This window comes from Microtus pennsylvanicus, chromosome 5, assembly GCF_037038515.1.
Source record: "Microtus pennsylvanicus isolate mMicPen1 chromosome 5, mMicPen1.hap1, whole genome shotgun sequence".
NCBI lineage: Eukaryota > Metazoa > Chordata > Mammalia > Rodentia > Cricetidae > Microtus > Microtus pennsylvanicus.
The window spans coordinates 93,461,444-93,477,162 of record NC_134583.1 but is presented as its reverse complement, the minus strand read 5'-3'; the positions used below and the strand labels follow the sequence as shown (position 1 = coordinate 93,477,162).

Sequence of the window (15,719 nt, the reverse complement as noted above, 5' to 3'; positions counted from 1 at the left end):
ACACTATACGTATACTATGTATACTCACATATATATATAATACATATATAGTGAGAGACGCACTGTGTGTGTGTGTGTGTGTGTGTGTGTATTTAGGGATCAGGTATTCTGATTTCACTTATCTTCACTGTAATTTTTCACTATACACTCTGGTATTATGTGATGCACATGCACACAGAGAATAAAATTGATTGCTGATTGCTATAATTAGTGATTATTGTTGTCTTGTCTTGCATGTTGTCTTGCATACTTCATGTGTCTTTACATGATCATGAGTAGTCAAATCTACTTATTTAGCAAAAACCCCAAATAAAATGTGGACTGTAGTCTTCACTTCTTGGAGATTTCATTTCACTAACAATTTTTTTTCAGTCCACATTGAAAACATCTTTGCCAATTCAATACCCTTGTACCTACAAAGAATGAAAGATATTCAGGTATTGTTAGCCTAGTAAATGCTTGGGTTTATTTATTTATAGCAGGTCTGATACTCCAACATCCAGTGCAATGAATTGTTAAATTCATAGAGAAACAAACAATGAGAACTTGATTTTGAAATCACATACATGCAGGAGCATGTGCATTTTGTCTGTCTATCTGTCTGTCTGTCTGTCTGTCTCTCTCTCTCTCTCTCCGTCTCTCTCTCTCTCTCTCTCTCTCTCTCTCTCTCTCTCTCTCTCTCTCTCTCTCTCTCAGACACACACACACACATAGTCTAAACTAGACTCTTAAGTATAGTTCTTATATATATTTTCTGGAACATTTCTTTCTTGGTATACTGGTGGTGCCAATGGTTGAAGTAACATGGGAGTTGTCGCTGCAGACACAGCAGGATTTTGTGGTAGAATTACAACAACCTGTGAAATGAATCAAAATGTCATTGAGTCATCCAGTATACCCAGAGCTTCCTATTCCTCACACCATAAAGTCCGCCTTACCAGTATCTACATTGTCACTACTGAACTGAATCACACCTCACCCTGCTTGGTGTCTTAGGTACCATTTGGATCAAGTGTTGTACACATAGGACACTCATTCTATTGCAGAGGTGGACCAGAGAACTTGATATTTGCAGCTGCATCTTGGAGCATTGATTTTTCCATTCCATTTTAAATGGCTTAACGAAACAAGGTGTTATGGAAAATGACAATGGCGTTCTTCCAAAGTGGTTTACCCCTGCTGACAGCATCACATCCAGACTTTGGTGTGACAGCCGTGAACAAAGTTCTGCACACATGACAGTGGCCCAGAATGGCAGAAGCATCATGAGACTTGGGAAAATTCTGTCCTTCACAAGCTCAAGTGATGTGGGGCAGTGGCAGCATGAAGAAGATGTGCTACTTAAGCATCACATGCCCTAGGCCACTGCTGGGGTGGATAAACAGGAAATCATCATGAACAGCATTACTCGGCTCTAGGGAACAATTGCTGGGTTTCACTGACTACTTTCTCTACTTGAAAATTTGAGTCTTTGAGGCCTCTCCTGGCATATCATCCTCATGGTCTACTTCTGGTCTTTTTTTCCTCCTAAACCTGTCACTTTCTTATCCCTATGTGACCTTCTTCCTCCTCAGTCCTCAAGAACATCTGCAGCAGTCCTTGGGGAAAGACATTGGCCAGATGTGCACCAGCTGGAAGTTACTGATAAACAACGGCCCAGTCAGCTCCCTGAACACACATTATGCAGGACAATGGGGCCTTGAAAGGAGGAATCAGAGTGGAGAAAATGGGGCTGGATTTGATCAAAGCATATAAGAAGCAGTTATGGTATTTTCAAACAACAAAAAACATTAGCATGTGAAAGAAGTCTGAACACAGAAGAAGACTAGAAACCCTTTTTCAGCTGGGTTTCATCTTAGGAACAGAGCACGCTAGGTGGGACTGATTGGCAATAGATCATTGGGATACAAACAAAAAGGCAGGGTCTAAAACAGTCCTGTAATGCATGCTACATTCTGTGGCTGGATACCTTTCAGGTTCTTTCTACAGCTCACAAATGCACTTCCATCCTTAGATATTCTTTTCTTAGTAAATGGACTCTATTTCAGTTTCTAAGAATGAGTCCCTGGAACAGTCCTTTGCTTTGTAAAACAAGGATCTGGAATTGGGTAACCTCTGAACTCAGATCTGTATCTTGGCAATCCTTAACATGTTTTCCTAGACTCCCTGGTTCTTTTCAGTCTTTCTCTCCATCTCCCTCTCTCTGAAGGCTGTAGGAATTTCCACCTTGTCTGTCCCTCAAACTGTCAAGAACGTGCTCTTAAGCTTCCTTCCTAGTCTGGGTTTAAACTCTTTTATTAATGAAACTAAGAACCCCAAAGGCTGCCTCAGATCCCTGGTAACAGAGACTTTTAAGTCTGAGCAGAGGACCTAGGTGACCTGTGGATGGTCTGGACTTGCGGGAGCTAAGAGCAATGAAGATGTGTCTTTGTAAGCTATTAGAATTGTGAGACTGATTACTAGAGCGATAGAGACCTACTAAACACCATCCAACAAGGACTGCTACTCACCTCACTGGTGTTACAACAGGTTGCTTTACATCCAAAGGCAGATGTGGACACAGCGATGCAGAATTCTAGCACATTTAAAATGAGTATCAAAGCATCTATACCCTAAAAACAGATTTATATGAAGTAATGTAAATAGCGAGTAGAGATTATATATTTGAAATATGCTCCCCACTACCATGCCAAAAAGGAAAGACCCTGGCCAGGGGGTTGGAAATCTAGCTTTTGATATGGCCCAAGTCTTAGACAATTTTCCGGCCTCTTGAATACCATTTCTTCTCTCCCTTTTTTACTAACAAAAATTATCAGAAACCCCAAAGCCTGCCTAACTCCGGTGCTAGAAATTTCACACAGAGAAAAAAATAATATTATTTTACTTTTGAAGAGAAGAGGCTTGCAGGTTGGCTTTCTAACAAAATTCTGAATGGGGAGATCCTAGTTTGCAATGGGAACAGAGGTTATTTATTAGATAATATAGGCTGACTATCCTGGCCTCTGCGGGCTGTCCAAGTTACCATAATGTCTTCACAAGTAGAAGCAAGATGCTGAATAATCAAAGTCTAAGAGACTGTGGTACTTGCCTTGAAAACAGAGGACAGAATGATGAGCCAAGGGATGCAGACAGAAGGTGGAAACATAAAAGACAAGAAAATTACCTTTCCCTATGTCTCCCAGGAAGGACAACAGCCCTGCCAACATTTTGATTGTATGCAATTGAGATTCATTTTGAACTTCTGTCATCCTGGAATACATCTGGATTATGTGCTAATTTGGTAGCAATTGTCGCAAGTATGGTAAATAATTGGAGTGTTAAATACCACATCGTTAGTATTCAGTGCACTTGGCTTTGTCTGATTCTTCACCAAGCCACAGGATCAAATTGGAGGAAAAAGGAAGCAGCACATTTGTTCTGAATTCTCTTGCCTTGAACTGGTTTTGAATTTCTCTTCCTGCAATTGTTGGGTTTGAATATTCTGTCTCTTTCTCTCATTGATGAGAAATGCTCCCTCTACTGTAGATTAGTCAACAGATTAGAACCTTGGCATGTGAGAGATACTGATTCAGCAGGCTCTGAGAAGATTTGCATGTTTTGTGATGAGATATTCCTTGCTCCTGCCTCAACAGATCCAGTAGCCTCTGTGTCTCAGGCACTGTGACAGGCACAGTGGAGAATAACAAGTAGAAGGGATGGTAGCCTTGTCCTCAGAAATGTGACCATCTAGATAAGAGTTTCTTTGAGCATCAGAGAGTACCGAAGTCCTGTCTATATGCCTCATATCCTTCCTTACAATTTAATCACTTTCATATAATTTATAAACAGTCTCACATAACATAATTTAATTTACATAAACAAGTAGAGCCTGGGCCTGGTTGCTCACAGCTAGAATCCCAACACTGAGAAGAGATGGTGATTTTTAATCTGTGGGAATCCCAGGTTATATAGAGATATTCACATCTCCAGAAATATCAAACAAACACAGACTGAAAACAGCAACATAAACAAAAGGAAGACTTTCAACAGAAGTAGCACATGTATATAAGTTTATAATATACAACTTTAAGCTGTAGGGATTTTTTTAGATCACCTTGAATGATCACTGATAATTCCATATGGCTTTTTCTTTTGTACAAAGAACTCACTCTTTTAAACCTGTTTATTAAAATCGTAAGCTAAACAATATATCTTTTCTCCTTAGAGGTTTGGAACCTCCCACTCTTAGAAACTTGGTTTTATTTTGGGCCTCTCTGGGATGCCAACTCAAGATGACAGGACATATGGGCCCTATGTCTCTGCACTAGCCACATTTGTGGGTTTTTTTTTTATTTACTTGGTTATAGACAGAAGGGAAGTAATCCACTGTCACCTGACCCCTAAATAGATAACCGTTCTACTTCCCAGTCATTCACGGTTCCCTAAAGAAGATTTGACAGTTACATTTTACAGCGTTTATTGTTACCTTTGCAAGAGTAAAAAAGCCCTTGTCTCCACAGTGGAAGCCCACTATCAAAGGAAATACTCACCACAATAATTGCATGTTTAAATTCGACTGCACTTATAATCACACTGAGTATACTGATTATAATTGTTGCTGCAGCCACCACAGAGCTAATGGTGTTAAAACTTAGACTGGTGGTAACCTAGAAAGGAATGGGAACCAGTTAATTCAATAGCATCTTTGGTGTAGCGCCATCAATATTTGAAATGCAGCATGTAATTTTATTAATACAATTCATCCTATTTCTGCCAAAAGTACAATCTGTGTCTTTCCTTAAGGTATCTTTACTTCCAATCCTTTGACAATGTAAAAGCATTATGCCATTTTCCTAAGAGGAAATCCCCTGTCCTCCTGAGATGACACTCAAGGGCACAACATGCTCTTCAAATTTTGTAGTGAAAACATAGTGATCTTGACACATTATCTGGAAGGCCCTGCCTGTCATTACCCACCACATTCTTCAAACGTCTGACTGTTTTCCTTGTATAAATGTTGATAATCACTCACGGCATGGCCCTCTGGCATATTTCCCCCTATGCTGTAGATTTGGTTTCACACTTCTTTTCTCAAGGTTCAATAAAACAAACTTTATTATGAGAAGTAAAACTACCAGGAAACTGAAACTGTGCAGTGTCTCTAACATGAGAATCGAAAGAGAACAGAACCAGATCTGCAGGCTTTCTAGCGGGGTTTAGGTAGGATGTCTCAGTATAGCGAGAGGGACTTAGACAATTGTTAGTCTGAGAGGTAAGGGAATGAACTCACACACGTGCTGTCTGAGTTCCTCTGCCATCACAAAATCAAAACCTTATATAAATCCATTCATTAACAACTTGTTAGTAATAAAAATACTGCAAGGAATATTCTCAGGGACAGAGGCATTCTTTGAAGATATGCAGCAAAACTTATCTAGTTTGTAGCTGACCACAGCTGCAGCTATGAGGAGGTTCCAGCCTTCTCTTATTAAGGCTGCTACAGCTTACAAAATGCAGAAAACTAAACCACTGTGAGATCTAAGGAAAGGGCAAAGAATACATGCATTATTTTACATTTCTCAAGTGTGATTAATAATATTTGTTCATTCTTAGTCAATAACCAGCATTTTATTTACCTAAATTATAAGACATAAACAGAAACAGTTATTCTATTGCATCAAAAGCTAGTACAAAGTGTTAATTGCTGTTTTGAATGACAGCAGAGAGATGCTGGTCAAGAGAACTTCGGACCACATAGGTCCTATTGCTCTCTCAAAGGACTATGATATAACAAGGACAGACACCTGCAATACCAACCTAATTTTTCATAAATCTTTAAAGGACTATGCTCTATCACCTGCAAATCTGTTCTGTAAAAGTTCCTCCTGTGATCACCCCATAAGGACTTCCATCTGACCAAATCATACTGCCAGGGAGTTAATTACAAAGAACAGGCTTCTATTTTTTTTTTAAATAGCAGTGTGGGACAAAAGGTTTGACTGTCATATTTTATTTGCCAGAATTACAGTTTGAGGAAAAAGTCATCCTACTAACAACACAGGAAGATTGTGCTCAACATATGAGGCATGCACTGCTTGAAAGTCCCCAAGTTGAGTTAGAGGGGAGCGTCTTATCACACAAGAGAATCTGCAATTAGAGACAGCAGCTACTCAAAGGTAATATTTTTCACAGGCCATGCCTGTAGGAATTTAACCTCCATTAGATGTGTAAATCTCTGGTGGGGTTGTCTTCTAAATATTAGCTGATCTTCTGTGTAACCTTGCAGATCTCATGACATGAGGTACATGTTATGGTCAAAGCTGGTTAAAGATGCTAAGGAGGTAGACAAGAGCACAGGTATAGAAGGGTCACTTGGTCATGGTGCAAAAGTTGATGTTTACCTGCTGCAGGAAGGGAAATTCAACTGCAGCTTTTAGCAAGTGAGTGAAATAATTGCTGAACTCTTGGTTGTTGCCTTTTATCAGTTTTTGACAGAAATCCCATTGTTACCATCTTTTTAAAATCATTTATTATTTTATGTGTTTTGTCTACATGTATTTACAGGCCTGGTAGCCACGAAAATCAGAAGAAGGGTCTATATTCCTTGAAATTGAATAACTGAGAGTCATTATATGAAACTTTGAATCAAATCTGGGTCCTCTGCAAGAGCAATAAGTGCTCTTAATCACTTAGCTATCTCTATCGCCTCTGTGATAATTTTTTTAAAAAAAATGTTATTTTAGATACATTTGTAGAAACCATTTTAACCTGTCAGTTAATGATGTTATTGCCACTGCAAATATTTGGTGTCATTGTCATGGGCATGATCTGAAGCTTCAAGGTTCACGTTTCTAACTTCACTTCTCTGGTTTCACCAGGACCAAGATTCTCTCCGCAACTCCCTGGACACACCATCCACTCAAATATGATGAGACCTTTTATGAACAAGTAGCTCAGCTACACTTTTAAAAGTCAGATCTTTTTAAAATGCAGAGCCTTGGCCTTAGGAAAATAGAACCAACCTCTTTTACATATTAGCAGAATGTATACTTGATGAAATCATTCTCATGTAATGGCAAAATAAGAGAAAATAGTTACCAGGACCTCTGTAGTTCTCATTCCTGCTGCAATTGACAAGGATCCTGAGATTATGAACTGATAATAAGAGGAAAATTTCAAGTTAACATTTTGAAATAGCTTTTATAAATCATAGCATACTAAAACTCACTTCTATGTCAGTTGGGTCTACTGAAGTGGCCAGTTGTCACATACCTCCCCTACCAGAAGAACAGGGGGAAAGGGAGTCCGTGGAAGAATCATCAAGGTTTTGTAAAATTATGAAACTGTCATCCCAACAAAATTGTTTAAGATCAATGAAGGATAAAACTCCTCAATTCTTATAATTAGATTTTTGCACACATGGCCTGAAACTGAAGAAGATAGCCACACAAAATCAGACCAGAAATTATTCTTGTTGAAGATATATCAAAAGCTGTAAATAAAATAATGACAAAAATTATACTAGAATGCTGTAGCTCATTTGAGTCCTGCAATTTGGCAATTATTTTCAATTTCTTCTAAATGACTGCTGTCAACCTGACTCAAGTGACTTTAAACTATTATACGGATGTCTGCATTTGCTTTCCATACTTGGCTTAGAAGATTTAAAAGTTATAGCAGCATCAGCACTATCACAACATTAAAATGAAAATCAACATATACATATAAGTTTGGGGAGATAGCTCTCAGCCAATTGCTTCCCATGCAGGGCTGAGCCCTTAGGTTCAATTCTCCATCAAAAACTATAGGAGTTGGTTTCCAGGATAGTACTTAATAGAAAATAAAGATGGAAGAAGAAAGCAGTGGTGGGGAGATATGAGAGATTCTGAGTCCTCATTCATGGGCTGAGTATATCTTGGGTATATTAACCTTTCCTAGTCTCATTTTCTTCATTTATACAATGGAAATGAAAGCAAATCTCTCAGAAGTTGTGGTGATTGATTGAAGTGGAGGAACATTACATACAAAACAACAATATTCTTAGATTACAGTGCAATGAAAACTATTACTGGTGTTATGGGTGCTATTACTACTATTATCATAATCATTGATACTATTATTGATATGTCAAATGTCATGTAACTTTGAAAAGTATTGGAGCCTGTGGCATTTCTCAAATCTTAAACATCTATTGTAAATAGGAAGGGAAAATTAAGGTACCAGGTCTACAACATCACTAAATTTTCTCATTGTCAAGTTTATCAATAAATGGAGCCCTCATTTTTCAATGGAATTCTCACTTGTAAAATAACCAAGTTTGCATTTTACTTTCCACTTGTCAGCTCATAATATATAGGTAAGAAAATGTTTGCTATTTTATACTTAATTGACACTCTTTTCTCTACAAAACTCTCTTAAATTTTATTATAGAGGAAATTTTTTAATTTTTAAAATTTCTTTTTCAATTTTTTAATAGTTACTTTCTTTAAAATTTGGAACAGAATTTACCTAGGTTTTCTATTCTCTTAAGCATTGACTGAGAGTTGATTAGCCAGGCACTGCTAACCACCTGCTGAGCTTTGCCTCCTCTGCATTGCTAACAAGTCCCTCATTTCCTTCATTCTTTCATGAGCTTCAGAGTTCAGTGATCCCTTCCCACCTAGAGAAGTGAATCTCAATTTCCTCAAGTTAAAGATGCAAGCTCGTTTTCCTTGGCTTAAGAATAGACTTGTAAACTCTTTGTGAACAGTGAAAGAGCTCCATCAATATATCAGATTACTCTGTCATCAAGATGTGATGATATTTTGTACCACCGAATAACCACCACTAGGAATGACTAGCCTCTGGACTCCTGAGGAAATTAGTTGTGACAATGCTTAAGTAACCCTTGTGGGAGTACATGAGTACATGCTGACACAGTATCCTAAATGCCATATTAAATAAACAACCCACCTAGTTTATGTGAAGGGTATATTGGTATTGCAACATGAACAAGGAAAAAACTGAAAAAAAACTGATATACTGTTCTCAAACTTATGGACTACTTGAAAGAGTAAAGAGAGGATTCCCCCTAAGGTTAGTGGAGTCACAACAGAGTGTTATTATCTCCAGTTACATAAGATGGTATGCTACTCACCATGATTGAACCCCAAATTGGGGCATATACGAATGCTGAAAATACTCGGCGGGGGAACTGGTTTTCATTCATCATTATTATACCCAAAATGAGATTTATGAGAGCAATCAGAACTTGGACAACCTAGACACAGAAAAGTGAAACGTTATCACCACAAAAATGATGTCTGTACTAAGTGCTATCAAACCACTAAGTTGCCTTCATCCACACGTTTAATATACACAGATGAATTTTGAAATATTCTTCTGACAATAGTTTTCATATACAGATGGGATGTACTAATATATATATTTCCCTTGTAATCTCTCTCTCTCTCTTTCTCTCTCTCTCTCTCTCTCTCTCTCTCACACACACACACACACACACACTCTCACACACACACATTTATTTGTATCAGTAACTTCAAATTTAGAGGGAATTTGTGGAGGTAGGTACTCGGCTTGTAATCAGGTAGACTAAGGGGATATTTGAGTTAAGGGCAGGGAATCATTGGGAAGGTGCACAGGAGTGCAAGACAATAATCTACAATCCTGTATCATCAAACTGCTCACATTAAAGCATGATTTGTTTCCAGAGCCAAAGCTGGGGACCTAAGGCTGTGGTTCTCAACCTGTGGGTCTTAATTACTTTGGGGGTTCAATGACCCTTTCACAGGGATCACCTAAGACCATTGGAAATATAAGACATTGACATTATAATTTATAATAGTAGCAAAGTCACAGGTATGAAGTAGCAACCAGATACTTTTATGGTTGGGATCACCACAACATGAGGAAGTGAATTAAAGGCCACAGCATTAGGAAGGTTGAGAAGCACTGAGCTCTGGGCTAAGCTCTCAGAGGAGGTAGGATTATGGAGGTGTTGTGGAAGATAGGGACAATGTGATCACTGGAAATCCGAAAAGCCCCAAACAGAATAAAACTCAACGCTTTTTAAATTTAATTTTGTGTCTTAACCATTGGTATACTAGTCTCATTCAAAACTTGGACTCTCTTAAAGTGATACATTTTTGAATATACCATAATTAAATATTTGGAGAGCATGTGAAAGAAAAGCATTATTATTTGCCAAAATTGTGTGATATTCTGAAATGTAATTAAAAATTAGAAACGCCAGCTTCTGACTGATCTGTGTTGCTTTAGTTTGATCCCATTTCTATGGATTCTTGGGCTTCTTCAGCTAGTCGTGATTTGGAGCCTAGTTAGCAAGCAGAGGGACTCATAATAAACAGTACTTCAGCAGCAAAAAGAATCTTGACATATTTAAGATATACAAATTCCACATGGACATAAAAGATATGTCATGAAAAAAATGTTCATTTTTCAATATTTATAAGAACTAGAACAGTGAAGTAGAAAAGAAACTGCCTGCGGCAACTGCGGGGAGTGGCAAGGTTGTGCCAGTGAATACCTTCTGCATTTAGTGACCTTTAACCTGCTTAGCATGTAATTCCTTGTAATTCCCTAATTTTTTTTCTGGCACAGTCTTCTGCAGACAGAAGAATGCAGAAAATAGGGGATTTCTCATCATCTAACCAGCAGAGGAAGGAAAAGCACTAGAAATGCCTGAGAACAATATGGGTCTCCCTGCTGCTGGGCAGGCCTGGGACTGGAGGGCAGCAGCAGCTTGCCTAGGTTTCTGTCTGCACTGAAATGGATGGGGTCATCTTGGATAACACACAACCTAGAATGTACCTGAAGTTTCTCTATTTGAAACATAATTAAATTGAAAATCTGATGTGGCAGAATAACATATCCATTTTCAAATGATAGATTTGAAAATCAAATGCTAGTGACCATAGGAAGTGTTGAGAGACCATGAGGTTAGTGGGACAGAGTACTTGCGTTAGATTTTTTTATTTGTTAATCCTTTAGATATTTACAAAATCATTCTCCCCTCAGATCCAGAAATGTCTTACCCCGAGGTCTTTGGGTTCCCCCTTCAAGAATTTCTCTGCGTTCTCTTTCCACAGTTGTGACTTTACAACAGACCTCTCTGAAGGCAGAGCACCTCCAGGGGCCACCTCTATGGTGGTCTGTTCTAGTCCTTGCATGGTTGCCATGGCAACAGAAACAGTGCTGAAATAAAATTGAAATTCTGGATGAACCCCTGGAAATGACTCAATGCCAGGTTCCTGCTTATGGGTAAATTCTGAACTAAATCCTCCCATGTTAACACAAAAAGTTTAGCATAGATAACTACAAAAATAGCTTTAATCTCTTGGTAAGAGACGCTCTCCTGTTTCTATTTTCTTAGCCTTATTTTTGAGTGCTCATAATTTTTTTTAGGTAGCCATGGCTGTTTTGGACATCATTTTCAAATAGATTATTGGAGCCTTTGTACAAGCTGAATTTATTTCCATTGACAGCAAAGAAACCCATCACTCTTCTCACATGGTCTCCGGCTGTCATCAGATACAACTCCCCCCTGCTGTATACTACTCACCCTGCAATGCAAGAGAGGATTCACCTGCCTTTGGTACTTCCTTTTCGTGCTCCAAAGGCAAAGGTGTTCCTAAGGAAACCTAAGCTGTAGAATAGTCCTCTCCAATGCAGTTTATTCTCTGTTTACAAAGGGCTTCTGCCGTGCCTCTCAGAAATGCCTTCAGACTTCTGCAGTTTGCTGAGTTCTTGGATGTCTATTAATATTCTCCTCATGAGCCAATTACTAATGAGGAAGAATAGAGGAACCTAAAGGGTGAGCCTCTCTTTTGTCAAATAGAAAACACACACAGACACAGCCTAAATCTCAAGTTTGTTGGTAATTGATGGTTGTCGAGAAATGAAATATGAGCAGGGAAAAGCCTGGCCTAAGACCCGATAATCTGGAGTCTACTTCTAGCTCTTTCATTAAGATGTGAATTTCTGGCTACCGTCTCTGGGTTACCGTGACTGTGCCTGTAAAGAGCGCATTGGGCACAATTGGTCCAAGCTTCTTTCTGATCTTTATACTGCTAAAAGTTTGCCCTGTGTCTTCCACTGATAAACATCTGCATCAGCAACTTCAGCTCATGGCCTATGTGTCCCCTAAATGAAGCCAGAGATGCCTGGAGACCTAGTCCAGGTCACAGTCCATCTCGGGAGCAGACTAAGCAAATCTGGTTGGTAGCTCAGGATCCATCATTCTCTGCATCTCCACTAAGTCTGCATGGAATAGATATTGTTAACTGATGGATTATCAAGATAATATTTAGGAGACAGAGATGAATATAATGGTAGAAGATTATTAAACGTGTGCAAAATTCGCAGCCAACATTTTAAGGTGTGGCCTTTGTCTTTCTTTTATATTCCTTTTTAAATGTTATTTTATTTTTGAGAATGTCATAACTGAGTATTGTATTTACATCATTTACACCCCACCCTCTCTACCATTCAACTTTTTCCCATGTTCCCCACAGTCTTAAATATTTATGACCTTGCAGGGAGGTGGTGTAGCACACCTTTAATCCCAGCACTTGTAGGCAGAGGCAGGTGGATCTCTGTGAATTCGAGGCCAGCCTGGTCTACAAGAGCTAGTTCCAGGACAGGCTCCAAAGCTACAGAGAAATCATGTCTCGAAAAACCAAATAGAAATGTTTATGATCTCTTCTTCTTTATTATTGTTATATATGCATGTGATTATATAGAATATATCAATATACAATATGAATATATATTCATATATATATTATATATATGTAAACATACAACCTGTGAGGTCCATTTAGTGTTTCTCAAATGTATATTGTTTAGGGATAAACTCCTGGGAGTGGATAACCCATCTGGGAGTTCACTGTTAGAGAAGACAGATTCTGCCTCTCTCAACAGTCAGTATTTGTCTATAGTTCTTCATCTAGGGGTGAATATGACAAGCTATCCTCAAGGGTACAAAAGTGGCACTTATATCTTAGGGGTAGCCAAGCACTGTGTAAATGGCCTCACAGAATATTCAATAGGAGGAAATTAATGTCTGCTACTATTAAACCTAGCCACCTGCCTGGTGAGGTCATAGACCCTGGAGGAGAAAATATTGCTGCCAATTTACCAAGCATTTGTCTTTTCATTTTCCTTATTCTTTCTATCAAAAACTGCCTCCCACTCAACTCAAGATGTGCACTCAACTCAAGTTCAAAATACTAGTGTGTGTGTAGTGATCTCATCTTTCCATCTAGATGTCCTACATTCATCCAGTACATTAAAAGCCATCATGCCAAAAACCTAAGAAGACAAATGTCTGCACCTACCTTCTTCCAGCCTGCAATGCCTGCTGTCTGTGTCTGATGAAGGCCAGGCTCTGGGAGAGCACCTCAGTCTGTCCAGACCTGGGACCCACCCCACACTCAACCTCAGTCTGTCCAGACCCGGGACCCACGACACACTCAGACTCAGTCTGTCCAGACCCAGGACCAAACCCACACTCAACCTCAGTCTGTCCAGACCTGGGACCCACCTCACACTCAACCTCAGTCTGTCCAGACCCGGGACACATCCCACACCCAGTCTCAGTCTGTCCAGACCCGGGACCCATCCCACACCCAGTCTCAGTCTGTCCAGACCCGGGACCCATCCCACACCCAGTCTCAGTCTGTCCAGACCCGGGACCCATCCCACACCCAGTCTCAGTCTGTCCAATCCCAGGACCGAACCCACATCCAGCCTCAGTCTGTTCAGATCCAGGACCCATCCCACACCCAGTCTCAGTCTGTCCAGTCCCAGGACCGAACCCACACCCAGCCTCAGTCTGTTCAGATCCAGGACCCATCCCACACCCAGTCTCAGTCTGTCCAGTCCCAGGACCCATCCCACACCCAGCCTCAGTTTCTTTAGACTCAGGACCGAACCCACACCCAGTCTCAGTCTGTCCAGACCCAGGACCCATCCCACACCCAGCCTCAGTCTGTCCAGAACCGGGACCCATCCCACACCCAGTCTCAGTCTGTCCAGACCCAGGACCCATCCCACACCCAGCTTCAGTCTGTCCAGAACCGGGACCCATCCCACACCCAGCCTCAGTCTGTCCAGACCCGGGACCCATCCCACACCCAGCCTCAGTCTGTCCAGAACCGGGACCCATCCCACACCCAGCCTCAGTCTCTTCAGACTCAGGACCGAACCCACACCCAGCCTCAGTCTCTTCAGACTCAGGACCGAACCCACACCCAGGACTCACCCCACACCCAGCCTCAATCTGTCCAGATCCAGGACTCGTCCCACACCCAGCCTCAGTCTGCTCAGACCCAGGACCCACCCCACACTCGGGACCCACCCCACACCCACTTCACTCTCAGTTGAAATTTGCATGTTTCTTCTATCACCTTTCTGGATCATAAAGGGTGTGGTGTGAATTTCTGAAAATATCAAACTTCCTCTTTTTTTTTTCTATAAAACCGTTAACTGAGTTTTGATTTCTCAGCTAGAGTGTGTATATTTATTACGAGATATACTAAAAAAGAATGACTTACAGGGTTTTTCCACAAGAAAAAAGAATGTTTATTGTGGTGATAAGTAAAGATTTACTGTTTGTAAAACTTTGCCAAGGGAATATAAGCAAAATGCTATGATATATGAAAATTTTGTATCACCCATTATGTTGTGTATTTAAATTAATAAAGAGCAAAATCAAAACTAAGTAAAGAAGAAATACAAAAATATAGCAAATATACAATTCTAAAGACTTAGCATGCATGGACTAATGTAATTTAGATGACTTTTCAAAAATCTATTTGCAAAAATTTACGCATTGCTATTACTGTGTTTTTCTAGAGAGCTGTGTGTACAGCATCTAAATATGCTAAGTGTGCATGAAACTCCACTTCCATTGTCAAATAAAGATATTTCAAAGTAGATCTGTATATAGGTATATTGCCAAAGATATGTCCTTTGTAGGGATGACAGAACATCTGGATAATTTTTTCTCTTAGCTAAATAATAACACAGGTATTAAGAACACAAATTTGCAATCTCAGCTCACATGGAAATCCCTAATATTATATCTTTATGAGTGTTTTACTACTACAATCAGATTGTCAAGGATTCCATGACCATTTTTGACTGTTTTGTTTTTTTAATCCACATTCATTCTTCTCACTTCATACATCAGTACTGAATTTACATTATTTCCCCCCCTTTCCCAGTTCTCTCATGTCCCTGCCATGCCCGATCAAATTGTGACTTCTTTAATTATTGTGAAACACACAGTTATATATCCAAACTCACATATAATGTGAGTGTGTATGTGTATAGAGACATATATATGTTCTACTCAGTTCATAGTGAGGGTTTCTCACTTAGATCTGGCACTTCAAGTCAGATACTTTTATAGTTGTTTATCTGCTAGGGCATAAAGAGAGTGACTAGTATAGATGTCTTTAGTTTTCACTAGAGCACTCTTCACTCTTCCTTCCTTCCTTCCTTCCTTCCTTCCTTCCTTCCTTCCTTCCTTCCTTCTTTGTGCAGAATATATACTTTTTGTTTGCTTGCTTGTTTGTCTGTTTGTTTGAGGCAAAAATTTTCTGTGTTGCCCTAGAACTTGCTCTGTAGACCAGGTTGGTTTCAAACTCACAGAGATTATCCTGTCTCTGCTTCCTGAGTGCTGGGATTGAAGACGTGCACCACCACCGCCTGGC

The 15,719-nt window shown here is 39.7% G+C and overlaps 1 protein-coding gene across 3 annotated transcripts; it reads right to left on the bottom strand.

Moving 5' to 3' along the window:
* Positions 1 to 440: 440 nt before the first annotated feature.
* On the bottom strand, positions 441 to 14,356 carry LOC142850241 (membrane-spanning 4-domains subfamily A member 4D-like). 3 transcript variants are annotated; one of them, XM_075973544.1, is made up of 8 exons: positions 14,264 to 14,347; positions 13,338 to 13,415; positions 11,034 to 11,193; positions 9,116 to 9,238; positions 7,078 to 7,134; positions 4,530 to 4,646; positions 2,511 to 2,612; positions 441 to 857 (listed from the first exon to the last, which is right to left on the bottom strand). In XM_075973544.1, exons 3-8 carry the CDS (start codon positions 11,175 to 11,177, stop codon positions 729 to 731), a joined length of 672 nt encoding a protein of 223 aa, XP_075829659.1. In that variant the 5' UTR covers positions 11,178 to 11,193; positions 13,338 to 13,415; positions 14,264 to 14,347; the 3' UTR covers positions 441 to 728. The 3 variants fall into 3 exon arrangements, with proteins under 3 accessions (XP_075829659.1, XP_075829660.1, XP_075829658.1); XM_075973545.1 differs by lacking the exon at positions 13,338 to 13,415 and having other exon boundaries at positions 14,264 to 14,356; XM_075973543.1 differs by lacking the exon at positions 14,264 to 14,347 and having other exon boundaries at positions 13,338 to 14,256.
* Positions 14,357 to 15,719: the final 1,363 nt, after the last annotated feature.